This window comes from Coregonus lavaretus (genome assembly GCF_964263955.1).
Source record: "Coregonus lavaretus genome assembly, chromosome: 5".
Taxonomy (NCBI): Eukaryota; Metazoa; Chordata; class Actinopteri; order Salmoniformes; family Salmonidae; genus Coregonus; species Coregonus lavaretus.
Window position 1 is genome coordinate 77,578,360 of NC_139992.1, and position 19,824 is coordinate 77,598,183.

The 19,824-nt window shown below is 46.2% G+C and overlaps 3 protein-coding genes across 5 annotated transcripts; 2 read left to right on the forward strand and 1 right to left on the reverse strand.

The window, feature by feature from the left end:
- The first annotated feature begins 671 nt into the window (after window positions 1-671).
- LOC311129726 (RAD50-interacting protein 1-like) lies at window positions 672-7,083 on the forward strand. Its single transcript, XM_084162137.1, has 13 exons — window positions 672-910; window positions 1,157-1,398; window positions 1,614-1,787; window positions 2,276-2,416; window positions 2,811-2,967; window positions 3,058-3,168; window positions 3,416-3,641; window positions 3,968-4,105; window positions 4,233-4,432; window positions 4,807-5,027; window positions 5,356-5,536; window positions 5,830-5,948; window positions 6,171-7,083. Exons 1-13 carry the CDS (start codon window positions 680-682, stop codon window positions 6,388-6,390), a joined length of 2,361 nt encoding a protein of 786 aa, XP_084018263.1. The 5' UTR covers window positions 672-679; the 3' UTR covers window positions 6,391-7,083.
- Window positions 7,084-8,027: 944 nt separating this feature from the next.
- On the forward strand, window positions 8,028-12,025 carry LOC311129015 (U6 snRNA-associated Sm-like protein LSm8). Its single transcript, XM_084161263.1, has 4 exons — window positions 8,028-8,598; window positions 10,938-10,978; window positions 11,134-11,261; window positions 11,541-12,025. Exons 1-4 carry the CDS (start codon window positions 8,568-8,570, stop codon window positions 11,629-11,631), a joined length of 291 nt encoding a protein of 96 aa, XP_084017389.1. The 5' UTR covers window positions 8,028-8,567; the 3' UTR covers window positions 11,632-12,025.
- A 2,836-nt stretch (window positions 12,026-14,861) lies between these two features.
- Window positions 14,862-19,370, reverse strand: LOC311129014 (thymidine phosphorylase-like). 3 transcript variants are annotated; one of them, XM_084161260.1, is made up of 10 exons: window positions 19,288-19,370; window positions 18,579-18,755; window positions 18,125-18,327; window positions 17,524-17,622; window positions 17,083-17,212; window positions 16,794-16,912; window positions 16,398-16,560; window positions 15,860-16,087; window positions 15,625-15,765; window positions 14,862-15,494 (listed from the first exon to the last, which is right to left on the reverse strand). In XM_084161260.1, exons 2-10 carry the CDS (start codon window positions 18,715-18,717, stop codon window positions 15,355-15,357), a joined length of 1,362 nt encoding a protein of 453 aa, XP_084017386.1. In that variant the 5' UTR covers window positions 18,718-18,755; window positions 19,288-19,370; the 3' UTR covers window positions 14,862-15,354. The 3 variants fall into 3 exon arrangements, with proteins under 3 accessions (XP_084017386.1, XP_084017387.1, XP_084017388.1); XM_084161261.1 differs by having other exon boundaries at window positions 18,579-18,830; window positions 19,288-19,340; XM_084161262.1 differs by having other exon boundaries at window positions 19,294-19,339.
- Window positions 19,371-19,824: the final 454 nt, after the last annotated feature.

Sequence of the window (19,824 nt, forward strand, 5' to 3'; positions counted from 1 at the left end):
AAGTAGTGCACTATATAGGGAATAGAGTGCTATTTGAGATGCTAGCCATTGGGTCCCTAGGGATCCAGAGAAGGGCCAATTGTTAAGCAATGTCAATGCAACCCCCGCAAAACATCTCGAGCACATTTTGCACAGAGGAAGATAGTAATGGAACATACTCAAGCATATTCCCCATTCACAGGAAAAGGATGTACGAATGAAGGATAGGGGGGCATATGTATTTTACAATATGTTTGAAATGCTGGAAAATAACTGTTCCTTTCTGGGTAATTAATTAGTTCAACAACTACATAACTGAGCATAAACAGTATGTCCAGTTGTTTCGTGTGAGGTCTTAATGTTGATTGTCAACATGACACTTGACACTGAAGAGGGTCTTGTTTTGAAAACATCCTTCCTAATTCCCTTTGGTAGTCACTGAAATAACACATCTACGGTAAATCGTCTGAAGCATTCACCACTCCACTTATGATATCAGTGGTACTCGAAGCCAACGAATGGAGGAGGGTAAGGAAGCATGGATTGTGTAATATTTGGAAATGTCCGAAGTGTTTACCCGTGACAGGTCCCGCAGTACTAACTGTCACCAATAGAGGGGGTGTCTTGACGGTGACGACTGTGTTTGGCGCTGTGTTTACATGTGCGTGCTGTGTTGACGTGGAAGAGACACCGAAGAAAGATGGCGGCGCCCACTGCAGAGCAGCAAGACGGCCCAAGTGATGAATCTGATCTACAAAGCCCTATATCGACAAATGATGAAGACTCCGAAACAGGATCGGGGGATGGAGCACTCCCCGACTACGTTGTCGACTTGATAGAGAAAGAAATCGGAGGGGATCTGAAGTCGCTGAAGAAAGTCAGCGCACTCCTGGAGAAACTGACAGCGGAAAACAAGTTGCTGGAGGAGCAGGTAGCTAGCAAGCTAGCTAGTGCGTTGTTAACTTTGTTGCGCACTCAAATCAGCTTTCAATGCTGTATCAATTATTGAATGAAAATAATAGAATAGTTAATTATGCGAATATTATTCTACCCCTTGACAGCAGTTAGTTAATGTAAGTAATAAAAAAAGTATCTATCCAGCTAGCTAACCTTTGATAGCTAGTTTAAGGGCGTGCATTTCCCTTGCTGACAGGTCTTCCTCCACCCACCTTCTCAGGTTTTGACGGTGTCCAGTTCGGTGCCGCTGCGGGTGTCAGTAGCACTGTCTGCAGCCGAGGAGTCCCGTGTGTCTCTGGAAGGTTTGCTCCAGCGGGAGAGGGTCCTGTCCAACACCCTGATACAGCACCTGCAGGGCGCCCAGCCCTGGGCAGACAGCCTGGGACAAACCCTGGGACAGCTGGACAACACAGAGAGACACATGAAATACCTGCAGTGTCTGTCACGAATTGAAGAACTCAGGTGAGCAGCAGTATTAATATCTTCTTCTTCTTCTAGCGGTTGGACAATATATTTTATTCTTCTAGCAGTTGGACAATATATTTTATTCTTCTAGCAGTTGGACAATATATTTGACAGTATTCAAAGATAGGAACCTGATTGGAATACACACAAACAAAATGGTATCTTACTGTATGGTAACATGTTCTGCTAACTGTCGCTCTCTCCTCCCACAGTGACAGCATCCAGCAGTGTCTGATGACCAACAGTATATGGGAGGCAGTGGGGGCGGTGGGCAGCATGGCCAGTCTAGATGTGGGCCTAAAGGAGTCTGGCTGCTCTCATCTCCAGGCCTTCCTCAGAGAGACACTACGCTTCTGGCACAAGATCATTAAGGACAGACTGTCTGGGTATGTATGTACTGTATGTATGTACTGTATGTATGTACTGCCCTGTACTGCACTGTACTGTATGTACTGTATGTACTGTATGTACTGTATGTATGTACTGTATGTATGTATGTATGTATGTATGTATGTATGTAAGGGTCAGACAGGGCAGGCACTGTGTTGTGTTAGCATGCTGGGCCGGAGCAAAAGGACTGGAGATGGAGAACTCTGTGTTAGTTATTAGTATCTCTATTTAGATCAGTGGTCAGCAACCCTGGTCCTGGAGAGCAACCGGCCATGCAGGCCTTTGTTCCAGCCTAGCACTAACCCATCTAATTCAGTCTTCATGATTAGTTGACCAGGTGTATTTGTGTTGTGCCGGAACAAGTAAGACACACCCTGTAGCTCTCCAGGACCGGGGTTGGTGATTCACAGATAGTATGATGATCCAAAGTCAAGCTACCTCAGACCTGAATGTTATTTTTAACAACTCCTCCTCTGTCTGGCAGTGATTTTGAGGAGTTGCTGACCCAGCTCCACTGGCCGTTCATCTCTCCTCCCACCCAGTCTCTCTCCCCCCCTGCCAACGCTCAGGAGCTCCACAGCCAGCTGGAACTACTGGTGGCCCAGCTCCTGTCTCTGCAGACCTCGTATCCTTCACCCTGATATAGTGTTATCTGTGTCGGAGACATACACACTAGCATTATCGTCTGTTATACACACTGTTATATATACACACTGTTATACACACTGTTATATATACACACTGTTATACACACTGTTATATATACACACTGTTATATATACACACTGTTATACACACTGTTATACACACTGTTATACACTATTGTGGCGTAAACAGTGCATTATATAAACTCTGCACACTTCTTCATACACTAGCTTCATACTTCATACATACCCAGTCACAGACATACTGTTCCCCACACACTTCCTAAGACATTGACTGATATTGATATTATCGTTTTACATTGAGACATTGTACTGAGATGAATACCTGGCCAGTTTCTTTAACCTCTATCTCAGTGATGATCTCATTTCAGAGAAGCCGCCCTCTGTGTCCCGTGTAGGGTTGCCCCCGACGACACCCCTGTCTCTTCCCGTCCAGATCATGTTGCTTCCTCTGAGCAAGAGGTTTCGATACCACTTCACTGGAAACCGTCAGACCAACTCACTCAACAAGGTTAGAGCAACACACACACACAGAGCATGTCACACACACACAGACACACTATGATAATAATAATAACCTCCCGTCTCTGTCTCCATACAGCCAGAGTGGTTCCTGACCCAGGTCCTGATGTGGATGGGGAACAGCTCCAACTTCATGGAGGAGAAGATCCAGCCCATTCTGGACAGAAATGGAGCTAACGTCAACGCCAAGGTTAGAGGATCAGCCACTAAATGATCATCTAGAATCCTGACTTTATGTGCTATTGAAGTATTTGTTCATCCCCAAGATTCAAAGCAGTCTAAAGGCAAGCTGAGTCCATTGCAGTCAACTGTCAATCATAGCAGCTCTTGATATCCACAGTCATATTAGAGGATATAAGCATATATATTAATATAAATATTAAAAATATGGTTCTAGCTATCGAAGTATCTCATGTCATCCCTCCCGTCCCCACCAGGTGGAGCTGTGTCGTGGTCTACTCACCCTGGCCCAGGAGAAGCTAGCGTCGGACGCTCCTCGGCTGCTCTACGACGACACTCTCTTCTGCCACCTGGTGGATGAGATCCTGCAGTTCGAGAGGGAGCTGCGCAGCACCCACTCCTACCCCAGCACCCTGCCCGGAGCGCTGCATGTACTGCTGGAGGACGTCGTGCTGCAGAAGTGGCTCACTGTGGAGAGGAAGAGTGAGTGAGAGAGGCAGCAGTGGAGCGTCTCGCATCGTTCCCTACTCCTTCCCCTTGGCCCTAACCCTCCATTATTTGCAGATCTGAAGGGTCTGGATAGGTATAAGCAGTGTACTGGCAGAGCTTCCACCATATAGCTTCCACCTTACAGATCTGCAAACATTGAAGGGTTTGGGTGACGTGAAAGGGGTAGGAAGCCATTTAGGACTGACTAAGAGATTGATTTATGTGGGATTTTAGTTATCTGTTAGACTTATTTTATGTCAGTGTATCTGATTGACTGAATGTGTGATGTGTGCTCATCCCAACTGTCTGTCTCCCTGTAGTGGCGCTAGAGAAGGTGGATGCCATGCTGTCTGCTGAGGGGGCGTGGAGCTCCCAGTACAGAGACATCAGTGACATGGACGAACTCAAGGCTCCAGACTGCGCTGAGACCTTCATGACCTTACTGTTGGTCATCACTGGTAGGATTATTAACTACTTTATCACTTCATCTCTCTCTCTCTCTCTTTCTCTTTCTCTTTCTCTTTCTCTTTCTCTTTCTCTTTCTCTTTCTCTCTCTCTCTCAATTAGTTTTTCTCCCCCTCCCAGACCGCTACCGTGCCCTCCCCTGCCCTCGTGCCCAGCTACGTTTCCTGGCGCTACAGAGAGAGCTGGTGGACGACTTCCGTATCCGCCTCACCCAGGTCATGAAGGAAGAGTCTCGCAACCCGCTGGGCGCTAGATACTGTGCCATCCTCAACGCTGCCAACTACATCTCCACCGTGCTGGGGGACTGGGGAGATAATGTGGTATGTGGCCCCTCGGAGTCATCACACTGTTGCTGTACTTCTCCACATACTGTCTCTCTGTCTGTCTCTGTCTGTCTGTCTCTGTCTGCCTGTCTGCTTGTGTCTGCCTGTCTGTCTGCCTGTCTGTCTCTGTCTGCCTGTCTGCTTGTGTCTGTCTGCTTGTCCCTGTCTGTCTGACTGTCTGTACATTTGTTGTCAGTTCAGAAGTAGTATGCACATCCAACAATTCTCCAGGTTAAGGGTACAGAAAATGCCACATTTGAACACCTTCACACTAGGGTATGCTCCCTACTTTTACTGCAGTGCTCCAGAGGTCTTCTTCAAGGCTGTTCAATTTTCTTTGCTCTCCACCCTCCTCCTCTCTTCTTCCTCAGTTCTTCCTGCAGCTGCAGCAGTCAGCTGTGGCCCTGGGGGAGGAGGAGTTGTTGGGGCCGCTGGGGGTGACGGAGTCCGGCCGTCTGGCCTCTCTGGAGGGGTCTCTGTTTGAGGGGCTCCTGGGGCTGCTGGAGAGGCTGAGAGGAGACATGCTGGGCAGGCTACTAGAGGCTGTCATGAGGGACGTACGGGAGAAGGCCCAGTCCTACTGCAGAGACAGGTCAGTGGAGACACTCTTCACTTAGAGGAAGGGCTCTTTCTATTGAATCTAGATCCTCTCAAGGTGTACTCCTATCTGTGGAGTTAGCCACACACTGTCGCCTTGCTTTGCTTGGTGTTTAGCCCCAGGCTGATTGTACGCACTTTGTGACAAATGTCTTTGTCCTGTAACAAGCCTGGACAGTAGGAATAAAATGGGATTCCTTGAAAGAATCTGGTAGAGCTCAGATCATCACCTACAGCCACCATATACACAATTGAACAACAAAGTGTTGGAGTCAACAAAATATTAACTCGAATGGCACTAACGTGTATCCTTCTCCTCCCAGGTGGCTGTCCCTGCCGTCCCAGTGTGACCAGGCCACCATGTCCCTGTCCAGCTCAGCCTGTCCTCTCATGCTGTGTCTCAGGGACCACCTGCTCCAGCTGCAGCGGATGCTGTGTCAGCCTCTCTTCCAGATGGGCTGGCAGGGCCTGTCTGAGAGGCTGGACCTCTTCCTCTACCAGGATGTGAGTCACACTGCGGGCCTGCTCCAATAGGAATTAATGAGATGGTTGAGTTAATGAAATATTTGAACTTTTAGTTATTTCGCAGACGCTATTGTCTGGAGTGACTTAAAAGAAGCCAATTAGATTGTCATACATCATTAGACACATATGTTCTCAAATACATGAAAACTACAATGGCTACTGACTAATTCTAATGATAAAACACAGACATAAGAAATAGGATGAAGCAATAGAGATTTTTGTTGGTTATCACATCTCTATTAACTTATGGACCTGCTACCCGTCTCCCTCAGCTGATTCTGTATAACCACTTCAACGAAGGTGGTGCGGCCCAGCTCCAATTTGACATGACCAGAAACCGCTTCCCTCTGTTCGGACACTACTGCAAGAGGCCTGAGAACTTCTTCAAACAGTGAGTGGCCATTACACACGGGCAATTCTGCTGATAAAATCACCTGAAAACCTTGTCCACTGTACCATAACCTTTAAAAGAGACCTACAGTTTGTTTGTAGTTCCTTAGGCTATTAAATGTCCTGCACAGAGGATGAATTCCTTATCAAATCATTTTTGTGTAAATATTAAGTTATCAAATGGCCAGATACTAACTGTACTGATCATGTCTCCCTCCCTCAGTGTGAAGGAGGCCTGCGTCATCCTGTCTCTGAACGTGGGCTCAGCTCTTCTTCTACGAGACGTCCTGAGGCAGGCTGAGGAAGACGAGGAGGAACCAGGGACCCCGGAGGGCCAGCAGCCCAGCCCTGTGTCAGCCCTCAACGAGCTGGGGGTCTACCGCCTGGCCCCCTGCGACGTCCTCATCCTGCTCAACCTCAGGGCCTCCTGGCCGGGACAGTGAGGGGAGATGGGAGGAAAAACAGTAGCCTGGTCCCAGATCTGTTTCTGCCAACTCATATGGTCTTTGTGATGCCAATTGGCCATAGGAGTTGAGCAAGGAGCAAGGTAGCACTAACAGATCTGGGACCAGGCTAGGACGGGCTTCAGCTGGGAAAGGACAACAACGACCAATGAACTACACCGTATCCCGGCAACCTGGACTAGACATCTCTCATACACAAGGCCAGGAGTTTTTCCTGAATACTTCTGTCCTATCCCGTTTAATCACAGTTTTGTTTACTTTGCCGATCCTCTTGTCTACAAGATCAGCACTTGTTCCATATCAACTCACCACACCTGGCCTAAACGCAGGAGAGAGACCTCAACTGGTGACGGATGGATATATTAAAGGTGAACGGACACTGCTCATGTAGATGACATTATTTGGCTATCGACTGACAGCACAGACTTCTGTCTTCTGTTGGAGGAGAGATAGTACTAACACTACATTACATAGTGTGGATGGGTATTTCACTTCCTTACAGGGACTGTTGTCTTTAACCAGACGAGACATAGGAGACCTTAACACTGCTGTTTTAAGCAGTCCAATGCATTTCATAACAACAACAGCCCTGTCTGTCACATTAGCTTATTTAATGTCATATACATTTGTAAAGAGTAAGAATGAGTGAGAAATAAAACATTTAAATCCCAATATTTGTATTTATTTATGTCAGTAACTGCCTTTTTGACAACAAAAATCATGTACATTCATGCTAATGTATTTCAGAGTGAAAGATTCTGATGAAGTCACTCCTGTGAGCCAAGTGCAGTATACCATAGAAACAGAAGCAGTGTTTGAGACACTGAGGTATAATGAGCACTAGAGACTACATCCAAGATGTCCTACTGTTGTTTAAGGTAATCTACTGACATTCTTCATGACCGGGTTTCATCTGTTTTATACGGACCAACATCACATGTGCACTAGCACTCAATGCGCAAAGGGAGCAGCGATTACATCATCCAAAAACATGGCAGACATTGGATGAACATTAAAATGTTAATGTGCTTGTTCGACATTGCAGGTGACTGCTGACTGACTGATCTACAAATCACCTTGCATCATAAATAACAACTCATTATTTGTAGATAAGTCAGTCATAATTTTCCCATGATACATCACGGTTTTGATGCTCTCGAACAGGACAGTTATCAGGACAGTGACTCCTGAGTGGCGCAGTGGTCTAAGGCACTGCATCGCAGTGCTAACTGTGCCACTAGAGATCCTGGTTCGAATCCAGGCTCTGTCGCAGCCGGCCGCGACCGGGAGGCTCATGGGCGGCGCACAATTGGCCCAGCGTCGTCCAGGGTAGGGGAGGGAATGGCCGGCAGGGATGTAGCTCAGTTGATAGAGCATGGCGTTTGCAACGCCAGGGTTGTGGGTTCGATTCCCACAGGGGGCCAGTATAAAAAAAATATATACATGTATTCACTAACTGTAAGTCGCTCTGGATAAGAGCGTCTGCTAAATGACTAAAATGTAAATGTAAAATGTTATCTTCGGCTGTGAGTGCTGGAAAAAAAGTGGCCTCAGTGACAATTATTCAAATGATTAAATCACTGTTTTCTGCGCAAAGGTTATGACTAAAGTGTCTTTATTAGGAATTTTCAAATCTGACTTCTCTATGTGGCCATCTATCGAAATTGTCTTTCTGGGCCAGTGTCAGTTAAACTGTAGTACCAAAGCAGAACTGTAGGAGCAGTTGAGACCATACTTCTAGACCGGAACCCTGGTCCCTTTGGTTGGAGAGCATCAAATCCATGATGCATTGTGGGTAAATGGTGACTGAATTATCTACAAATAATATTCAGAAGTTAATTATGATCCAAGGTGATTTGTATATTAGTCAGTCGGCAATCGTCTGCAATGTCGAACAAGCCCATTATCTCTAGAAAGGGCGGTCTGGTAAACTCATAGGTCGGTATGGCGATACCACTGAGGTATAAAGAACGGAGCGACACTCTTTTTCTGTGGATTTGGCGTCACCTTCTGGACACAAAAATCACTAGTGGATCTGCAATCATCTAGTCAGGTCTGATTCTGTTTCCGGTTTGTGCCTGCACGCCGATTTTGCGATCTACGTTTGTGTTTTCCAAACAAACCCGGCGGATTTGAACGAGTATTTTGTTGTCATCATGTCGACTGCCCTCGAGAGCTACATCAACCGTATCCTTTCAACTAAATTCATTCTGGAACAGTCACTGAATGGGACTTTTGCTAATGAATCGCGTGATTATTGATGCGTGGCCGTGGGTGCTTTGGCCTGCTCGATTGAGCTTGGCTAACGTTAGCTAGCTAGCAATAGCATCACATATGGCTTTTTGGTAGAATGACTTGTACCTGCGAGCTAGTTAGTTAATAAAACGACGATAAAAAATCTTGAAATTATTTTGGAAGCAAACATAGGTGCATGTTCATCCAAATGTGATATTTAAGTAATAATGCCCGAGGAGGTGTGGAATATGGCCGATATACCACGGCTATGGGCTGTTCTTAAACACGACGCAATGCCGAGTGCCTGGATACAGCCCTTAGCCGTGGTATATTGGCCATATACCACAAACCCCCGAGGTGCCTTATTGCTATTATAAACTGTTTACAAACGTAATTAGAACAGTACAAATAAATGTTTTGTTATACCTGTGGTATATGGTCTGATATACCACGGCTTTCAGCCAATCAGCATTCAGGGCTTGAACCACCCAGTTTATAAGAGCAAGCTAACTATGGATTTGTCGCGCATGGGCGGCAGTTAGACAGTATTGCTGCATGCGCAGCTTCTCATGAAATAGCAGCCTGGTCTCGATCAGACCGGTAGCGTCATTGCATCAATACTACATCAATTCTGCAGTCAAACTTTTTTAATTTTCATGCAGAGTGACACATCTCCTTCGCATAGAGTTGACCAGGCTGTTGATTGTAGCCTGTGGAATGTTGTCCCACTCCTCTTTTTTTTTTTTTTTTTGATTTTCTTTAGTCATTTTAGCAGACGCTCTTATCCAGAGCGACTTACAGTTAGTGAGTGCATACATTTTTCATATTTCAATGGCTGTGCGAAGTTGCTAGAAATTGGCGGGAACTGGAACACTCTCGTACACGTCTATCCAGAGCATCCCAAACATGCTCAATAGGTGACATGTCTGAGTTTGCAGGCCATTTTCAGCATCCAGGAATTGTGTACAGATCCTTGCAACATGGGGCCGTGCTTTATCATGCTGAAACATGAGTTGATGGTGATGGTGGCAGATGAATGGCACGACAATGGGCCTCAGGATTTCGTCACGGTATCTCGGTGCATTCAAATTTCCATTGATAAAATGCAATAGTGTTCGTTGTCCGTAGCTTATGCCTGCCCATACCATAACCCCACTGCCACCATGGGACACTCTGACATCAGCAAACCACTTGCCCACACAACGCCATACACGTGGTCTGCGGTTATGAGGCCAGTTGGACGTACTGCCAAATTCTCTAAAACGACGTTGGAGGTGGCTTATGGTAGAGAGATGAACATTCAATTATCTGGCAACAGCTCTGGTGGACATTCCTGCAGTCAGCATGCCAATTGCACGCTCCCTCAAAACTTGAGACATCTGTGGCATTGTTGTGTGACAACTGCACATTTTGGTGGCCTTTTATTGTCCCCAGCACAAGGTGCACCTATGTAATGATCATGCTGTTTAATCAGCTTCTTGATATGCCACACCTGTAAGGTGGATGGTATATCTTGGCAAAGGAGAAATGCTCACTAACAGGGTTGTAAAGAAATTTGTGCAAAACATTTTAGAGAAATAAGCTTTTTGTGCGTATGGAAAGTTTCTGGGATCTTTTATTTCAGCTCATAAAATATGGGACCAACACTTAACATGTTGCGTTTATGTTTTTGTTCAGTGTATGTACCACACAGAATGCACTACAACTGCCTCTGCAACGCAATGTTGCAAGGCAAGTGCAGCGTTCCATTGGAAATGAATGTACCAAAACGCATTGAAGCTGTTGGTCTGATCGAGGTGATAGACTAGACGTAATATATAGTAAACGTAAATCCGGGACACTCAAATTAGTATGATATGTCACGTTTGGTTACATAAGACAGAACGTTACTTAAGTAAAAAACGAAAGTAGGGTGGTTGGTCGGGCGTATAACGCCAACGTCTAGCAACCCAAAAGTTGCGTGTTCGAATCTCATCACGGACAACTTAAGCATTCAAGTTGGCAACTTTGCAACTACTTAGCATGTTAGCTAACCTTAACCCTTTAACCTTAACCCCTAGCTTAGCTAACGTTAGCCACAACAAATTGGAATTAGTAACATATCATACGTATTGTAATTCGTAACATATACAAAATGGATGATGGACATCCACAAATGAATACATACCATACGAAATGTAACATATATACGAATTGGAGTGTCACAGATTTATGTTTACTATGTTACGTCTACCCCTGAGCCCAGGTTGGAAATAGTGTTCCAAATGTTTTCCTTAGCTGTTGTGTTTCAGGTACAGTGGCCATAGTTACATCAGATGGACGGATGATAGTGGTATGTCTCTAGCGACTTCACTGCTATACTCGGCTCCAGATCTGTGTGTCTGTATATGTCCGAAGGGTTTTGACTGGACCATAAACCTGATTGTGTGTGTGTGTACTGTTTTGATTGGACCATTAATCTGATTGTGTGTGTGTGTGTGTTTGCAGGGTACCCTGAAGGGCTTTGACCAGACCATCAACCTGATTCTGGATGAGAGTCATGAGCGTGTGTTCAGTTCCTCTCAGGGCGTGGAGCAGGTGGTCCTGGGACTATACATCGTCAGAGGAGACAACGTGTAAGTATCCTATCGACCCCTGGTTGAACTTTCACCCAAACGACCCCTTATGACCTCTTCCCCTCACTGTAACCCAGTTCGATTCTCTTCCCCGCTTCCCCAAGTGTGCGCTCGTTCATTCCCCATCAAGGACTTGGATTGGTAAAAAGACTGAGTGTCGACATTTCTGAAACCGTGAGGGGAATGAACACTTTAAGTGGACACTGGATAGGAGGGGGAGAATCAGACTTCAACACACAGTAGGACACCCAGGCCCAACTGCTCTCCTCTGTTTTGCAGAGCTGTGATTGGGGAGATTGACGAGGACACAGATTCTTCGCTGGACCTTGGGAACATCCGTGCTGAACCTCTTAACTCTATAGTCCACTGACCTCTCAACTCTGTGGTTTACTGACCCCTACACCTGAGGGATTGTGTGTGTGTGTGTGTGTGTGTGAAAGAGAAAGCTAGAAATAGAGTAGTGTTTCATTTATCACCACCTGCTCAGCCATAAGTGATGTCCCTGTCTGAAGAGCACAGTTTATCTTCCACCCTGAAGGACCCAGGGGACTAACGCTAGGATGGTGAAGAATTTGTGGTGATATTTTTTAATAAAGTGTGTTTCGTTAAACATGAAGTGTGTGTTGTTACTCAACAACAATTGTGTGTGTGTGTGTGTGTGTGTGTGTGTGTGAGAGAAAGAGGGAGGAAGGGGCTGATATATAGTACCTTCAGAAAGTATACATATCCCTTGACTTATTAAACATTTTGTGTTACAGCCTGAATTCAAAATGGATTCAATTGATTTTTTTTACACACAATACCCCATAATCACAAAGTGAAAACATGTTTTTAGAAATGAACACTTCTCTATATAAGGTCTCACAGTTGACAGTGCATGTCAGAGCAGGAACTGTCTAGAGCTCTGAGATGAGCCATATATCTAGAGTGTTGAAAGTTTCCAAGAGCACAGTGGTCTCCATCATTGGAAATTGAAAAAATATGGAACTAAGCAGACTGCCTAGAGCTGGCCGTTCGACCAAACTGAGCAACCGGGCAAGAAGGACCTTGGTCAGGAAGGTGACCAAGAACCCAATGACCACTCTGGCAGAACTAAAGCGTTCCTTGGCTAAGATGGAAGAACCTGCCAGAAGGACAAGTCTCTACAGCACTTCACCAATCTGGGCTTTATGGAAGAGTGGCCAGACGGAAGCTACTCCTGAGAAAAGGCACATGACAGCACGCCTCGAGTTTGCAAAAAGGCATGCGAAACACAGGGCGAAAGGCAAAATATTCTATGGTCTGATGAGATAAAAATGGAACTCTTAGGCCTGAATGCAAAGCGCTATGTCTGGAGAGAACACTGACTGGTCTCATAGACTAGACGTAACAGTAAAAGTACTTCTGCGACAACTCTAATTAGTATGATATGTTTGGTATGGTTACTTAAGGTCGGGGTGGATGGGTGGGCGTATAACAGGAAACTCTAGCAACCCAAAGGTTGCGTGTTTGAATCTCATCACGGACAATTTTAGCTAATTAGCAACTTTGCAACGACTTTTTAGCTACGTTGCAACTACTTAGCATGTTAGCTAACCCTTCCCCTAACTTTAACCCCTAGAGCTAGTTAGCATTAGCCACCTAGCTGTTAGCAACAACAAATTGTAATTCGTGACATATCATACGTTTAACAAATTCGAAACATAACGTACAAATTGTAATTTGTCACAAATCATACAAAATGGATAATGGACATCCACAAATTAAGATACCAAACGAAACGTAACATATCATCGTAAACGGAGTGTTTTGGGTTTATATACACACAAAATAATACAAAATGCTCTGAGACCATGTTGAGAAAACCAGGCACAGCTCATCACCCATCTAACACCATCCCTACAGTGAAGCGTGGTGGCAGCATCATGCTATGGGGATGCTTTTCAGCGGCAGGGACTGGGAAACTGGAAAGGATAGAGGGATCAATAAATGGAGCCAAATACAGGCAAATCCTTGATGAGAACCTGCTTCAGAGTGCAAACGACCTTAGACTGGGGCAAATATGTACATTCCAACAGGACAATGACCCCAAGCATACAGCCAAAGCAACGCTGGAATGACTTCAGAACAAGAATGTGAAAGTCCTTGAGTGGCCCAGCTAAAGCCCAGACTTGAATCCCATTGAAAATCTGTGGAAAGACTTGAAGATTGCTGTTCTCCACCGCTCCCCATCTAATTTAACAGAGATGGAGAACAGAACAGAGCTTGAGAAAAGGAAGAATGGGAGAAAAAACCCAAATCCAGATGTGAAAAGCTGATACAGACATACCGAAGACGACGCAAAGCTGTAATCACTGCCAAAGGTGCTTCTACAAAGTATTGACTCAGGGGTGTGAATATTTATGTCAATTGTATTTCTGTATTTCATTTTCAATACATTTGCAAAACATTTGTATATTGATTGAGATGTAGCCTACATTGGGCCTTTATGAATCTTACTTACTTTTGAAGCACATCTGAAGAAGGCAACCTTTTTCCTTTCTTTCTGTTCCACTAAACATTTGCATAATATTAAAGTTACCAGGTTGTTAGGCTTATGTGTTTTTTTGATATTATAATAGAGATGTGTGGATTATGTGGATTCATATTTAGAAGCAACTTGGAAAGCAGTATCGTTGTTGTTTTGGAAGAATCTGTTGAGTGCATGCTGAGAGAAACAGGCACAGCGTGGAGGAACTGTCTGTGTACTGCCTGCCTGTTGAGTGACAGGGCGGGGCGGGGCTTCAGCCTGTCTGGTTTGAGCAGTGTACAGACACATGTAGAACAATGAGACAGATATTTCACCAGATGTATAAATGTGAAGCATCCGCGTGGCGTTTCCACTCACTACCAAATATGGTAGTGAGAGGAAGCCCAGTAGCCGGCAGTGGGAGAAGATGGAACGAGATGGACTTCTGCACATTTTCTCATCTATGAAACATTTGATCTCAATACAGTTTTCTGTTCCCAAATGTAGAATATGTTATGAACAGAGTGGACTAAGTTTTGCAGAATTTACCCTTTGTCAAAGTAAAAAAAAAATCAGTTGTTTAGAAGGAGTGCAAAGGCGAATTGAGTAGGCGTTCACTAGGATCTCGCTAGCTCGTGCTTTGCTCTGCCCACCTTCTTGCTTGTTCTGCCCACTATCACTCATTTGTTCCCATTTGAAATGACAGGCAGTGGTCTATTTGGTTTAGTTATAAAATCTTCGGTAGAGAAGAGTGTTGAGTGACAGGGGGCGGGGCTTCAGCCTGTCTTGTTTGAGCAGTGTAGAGTGAGAACGTTGGGGTGAAATATTGTTACGCATTGAATATTTTATAGGATTTTTTTGTTGTTGTAGTGTTCCCAAAATAAAACTCAAAGTTGCACAGCAAAATATTTGGTAGAATATGCTACACATTTGGTGGCACTTTAGAGCCCTGCCAGAGGTCATACAACCTACACCAGGGGTAGGCAACTAGATTTTTGGCGGAGTGGATGGTCAGGTGGCCGGAACATAGTTATAATAATTTGTACACTGAAAATTTACCACAACTAAGCCCAAAAAGAGATTGTATTTGAAAATAACAATAATTTCATACCTTGATTGCATTGAGACATGATCATGTCTCTGTTTTTATTCGTGGGATACTTGGGAACAGATTTCCTAAATTAAACACATTTTTTGCTGAATTCCTGGTGATTTTAAGGAAAATCCTTGCCGACCCCTGCCCTACACAAACACACTAACGAAACTGTCAGTGAAACTAATGTCACACAGTCAGTTGTAGATCAACATCTGTCTTGGCTTACTGTGTGTGTTTCTGGATGAACTTTGAGCTTCATGACAGTTCCTGGAAATGGTTAACATCTTTTCAGTTTTCACAGAATCTTGTGTGACTTTATATGGGTGGTTCAGAGAGGACTCTGAGAGTGTGTAAAGAGCAGGAGATACAGGCCAGTCTATTTCTCTGCGCAGGACTTGCCATGCTTGCTTTAGTTCTGAAGTATACATCCTTTAAATAGATGGCACACTGGGATTCCCAAAGGCAAGTCATCTTCCAATCAAGCTTTAACATAGAGTGGATTGGTGTCACTACGGCAGGATGATTTCTGCCACTAGTGGCTGTGTGTGTAGCTGGTCGGCAGGGCCCAGTGTCAGCGCCCCTTGTAGGCTGAGTCTCTGCTCTGCGCTCAGCACCGGAGTCTCGTAGTGGATACGCAGCCATGGCTGCCCTTGGGTCAGAGGGCAAAGGTCGGGTCAGATTAGGGTGGCACAGACCCCTACACCCCTCACACCCCGACTAACACACGCGCACACTCAAAAACACACACACAAACACACACAGGGTCAGAGAGTTCTCACCTTTCTCCACATTCTGTCCCAAAGACACCAGAAGCTCCGCCCCCACGCTGTGATTGACAGGGTCTCCGGCCTTCGAACGTCCCGCCCCCAACCTGTGCAGCACCGTAGCAATGACCATGCCGTCTATGTCCAGCACTGTTCCTGCAGACAACAAAAGCCAAAGTCATGCAGTGTATACGTGTGTGTGTGCATTTGTGTATCTGTACCTGTGTGAATGTGTGTGTGTGTGTGTTACCGTGGCCCTGTGTCTCCAGTTCTGACTGGTAGCGTGCCCGTCTCAGGATGCTGTAGTAGTCTGCGTAGGTGGAACAGAGGGATGCAGCGATCTGACTGGTTACTCCCTGACCAATCATCATGTTCTGGAACTTTTCCAGGGCTGACCCATTCTGCAGGGTCCTAGCGATCACCTTTTTACCCTCCTCCATGCTCCCTGCAAGGCCAGTCATCCACAACAGCATCCCACCTACACACACACACACACACTCACACACACACACACACACACACACAAGCATTAACACGCACACACAGAAGCTTGACTTGAATTTGTAGGTAAAGACTTAAGAATGACTTGGAACTTCCACAGCTTCTGTTTATAGACTCTAGCTAAGCCCGAGCAGCACTGACATTCTAACTAGGTCTTGGTCTGCTTGGTCTTGGTCCAAAGGAACCAATTCACTGTGTGTGTGTGTGTGTGTGTGTGTGTGTGTGTGTGTGTGTGTGTGTGTGTGTGTGTGTGTGTGTGTGTGTGTGTGTGTGTGTGTATTCCTCACCCAGACTTGTCACCAGCTCCAGTATGTCGTCGGGGCCCCTCCCCTTTAGACACTCCAGGGACTCCATCACTTCCAGGGCGTTCCCCACACAGCGACCAATAGGACAGTTCATACGACTAAGCACCGCCCCCGTACGGATCCCCAGACTGTTCCCAACTGTCACCTGCAGGAGGGAATGGGGTCAAGGTAAGGGTCAGGGGCCAGGAGTTGGAGCAGGGGTGTCCTGGAGAGTCTGTTGCTTTTTGGTATGTCCTATTAAGACTTGACAACCAGGTGAGTTCCTAACTCATCAATGACCTTATTTGATCAATCATGTACAAGGCAGGAGTGAAAACAAGGCCCTCCAGCAATTCCAACAAGAATGGGTTAAAGGTCAGGGGTTAATGTTAGGGTTACCAAGGACTGGGCCAGTGACTTGGCACTGCCCAGGTCTTTGTAGAGAGCTGCATTCCCAAACTTCACATCCAGAACCAACGCACTCAGAGACTCAGCACCCTTCTTAGAGATGATAGAGCCTGGAGTACACACACACACACACACACACACACACACACACACACACACACACACACACACACACACACACACACACACACACACACACACACACACAGTATTCAGATGTTAATTTCTCTACTTTGAAAGGTAGTCCAGTTTGCTGTTGTTGTTGTTGTTGTTGGCAGACCTGTGATGAGCGGGAGGCTGTCGACAGTGGACGTAGCGTCTCTCAGAGCGTACATGACCTTGTCAGCGGGCACCAGGTTATCTGTCTGTCCTACAATGCAACAGCCAACCTCCTCCAGGATTCGCTGCAGCTGAGGATGGTGCCACAATATCACAGGTTAATAACTCGTAAGTGAAAGTGTGTGTGTATGTTTGTGAGAGAGAGAGAGAGAGAGAGAGAGAGAGAGAGAGAGAGAGAGAGAGAGAGAGAGAGAGAGAGAGAGAGAGAGAGAGACAGAGACAGAGACAGAGACGGAGAGAGAGAGAGATGGAGAGAGAGAGAGAGAGAGAGAGAGAGAGAGAGAGAGAGAGAGAGAGAGAGAGAGAGAGAGAGAGACAGACAGAGACAGAGACAGAGACAGAGACAGAGACAGAGACAGAGACAGAGACAGAGAGACAGTACCTGTTGTACTGACTGATAGACGTTAAAGCCAGGGATGGACTCCAGTTTGTCGAGCGTGCCGCCTGTATGTTCCAGACCTCTGCCACTTATCATGGGCACCTATGGACACAGCTGCTGATAGTCACACACGCACACAGACAGACAGACACATGCACTGACGCACACACAGACACGTTTACACTTCATATTGCAAGAGCTCTGATGGGTCCGGAAGTTGTCATAATTACTGTGTAAGTCTATGGAAGGGGGTGAGAACCATGAGCCTTCTAGGTTTTGTATTGAAGTCAATGTACCCAGAGGAGGAGAGAAGCTAGCTGTCCTCCGGCTACACCATGGTGCTACCCTACAGTGTGCTGTTGAGGCTACTGTAGACCTTTATTTTAATAAATTAATTGGTGACGTGAATATATTTAGTATAGTTTTATCTAAAAAGGTCCTCCCCTGCCTCCTCTGGGGAGCCTCCACTGGTTCACACACACACACACACACACACACACACACACACACACACACACACACACACACACACACACACACACACACACACACACACACACACACACACACACACACACACACACAGGTGTATCCAGGCAGGTACCTTGCAGCCGCAGGCGGCCAGAGCAGGAGCCAGCACCAGGCTGATCTTGTCCCCCACTCCACCCGTCGAGTGTTTGTCCACTACTAGCCCCTTCCACTCTGCCGGCCATGACATCACTTCCCCTGACATCATCATCTCCTTTGTCAGTGCGAGAGTCTCTTCCGCTACCATCCCCTGCTGCCAGATCGCCATCATCATGGCTCCTACACACACACACACACACACACAAACACACACATCAGCATTTCAACTGTAGAGCGCAGGTTTTGGCCTTAGCTTGACTATTGATACACAGTCTAAAGTGTGTGTGGGGGTCTTCCTATCTGCAGTGTGTGTGTGTGTGTGTGTGTGTGTGTGTGTGTGTGTGTGTGTGTGTGTGTGTGTGTGTGTGTGTGTGTGTGTGTGTGTGTGTGTGTGTGTGTGTGTGTGTGTGTGTGTGTGTGTGTGTATGTACCAATCTGGCTCTCTTGGATGGTCTCGTACTTGACACCCTGTACGAAGTCTCGGATCTCCCCCGCGCTCAGCCGTTCACCGTTCCGTTTCTTGCGGATGAGCTCGGGGAAAGTGGCTGTGCTCTGCTCGTGGTGCGCCATCCCTGCAGCTGACTGACACACAGCTGACTGACACACAGCTGACTGACACACAGCTGACTGACACACAGCTGACTGACACACAGCTGACTGACACACAGCTGACTGACACACAGCTGACTGACACACAGCTGCGCGTGACAAGTAGGATAGGAAAAGACAAATGAGGGATTGTTTTCAATCAATAAACAATTGTGTGTGTGCGTGTGTGTGTGTGTGTGTGTGTGTGCTTGTGGACAATAGCTTACTACAGTTTATCTGCTATCATCTGTTTATGGATGTCATTTTATGACTCATTCATGTACAACTGATTCAGGTTTGTTTTAAATGTTTGATTCAATTGTGTTTGTTTTAATTCTGCCATTATTCAAATGTCGTCGTTGAGGATAATAAAGCTTTCTAATGTAATCTTATCAACAGGTCTACAGCAATCAAATCATCATATTCTCATTTGTTGCCATCTGCCTTGGTAGAGTCATAATAACTATCAAACTAGTCAGGAATAGACCAAATCTATAACAGTTTTATGCAATTGCTTTCAAGTAAGATTTTAAAAACTTCAGAGTTTCCTACCTGTACCTGAACGCTGCTTCTGAACACTGTCATGTCCTCCAACCTCGAGGACACAGCGGTCAAATACCCCTCTCTGTCTGTCTGTCTGTATGGATGGACTAGTGGCCAATGGGTGTGAGTGGTGGAGTGGGTCAGTTACTCATTAACAACTACAGTAGACACAACCCACCACGAGTCAGAAAGGGAAACAGTCATTTTGACCTAAATAAATCTGACCCTACCACATCCCTTCACCCCAATACCCTTACCCCCTCCCCTCCCCTCCCCTCCCCTAACCCTCACCCCTTACCTCCTTACCTCCCCTCCCCTCCTCTCACCCCATCCCCTAACCCTCACACCCTCCCCTCACAACCTCCCCTCCCCAATACCCCCTCCCCTCACCCCCTCCCCTAACCCTCACCCCCTCCCCTCACAACCTCCCCTCCCCAATACCCCCTCCCCTCACCCCCTCCCCTAACCCTCACCCCCCCCCTCACAACCTCCCCTCCCCAATAACCCCTCCCCTCACCCCCTCCCCTAACCCTCACCCACTCCCCC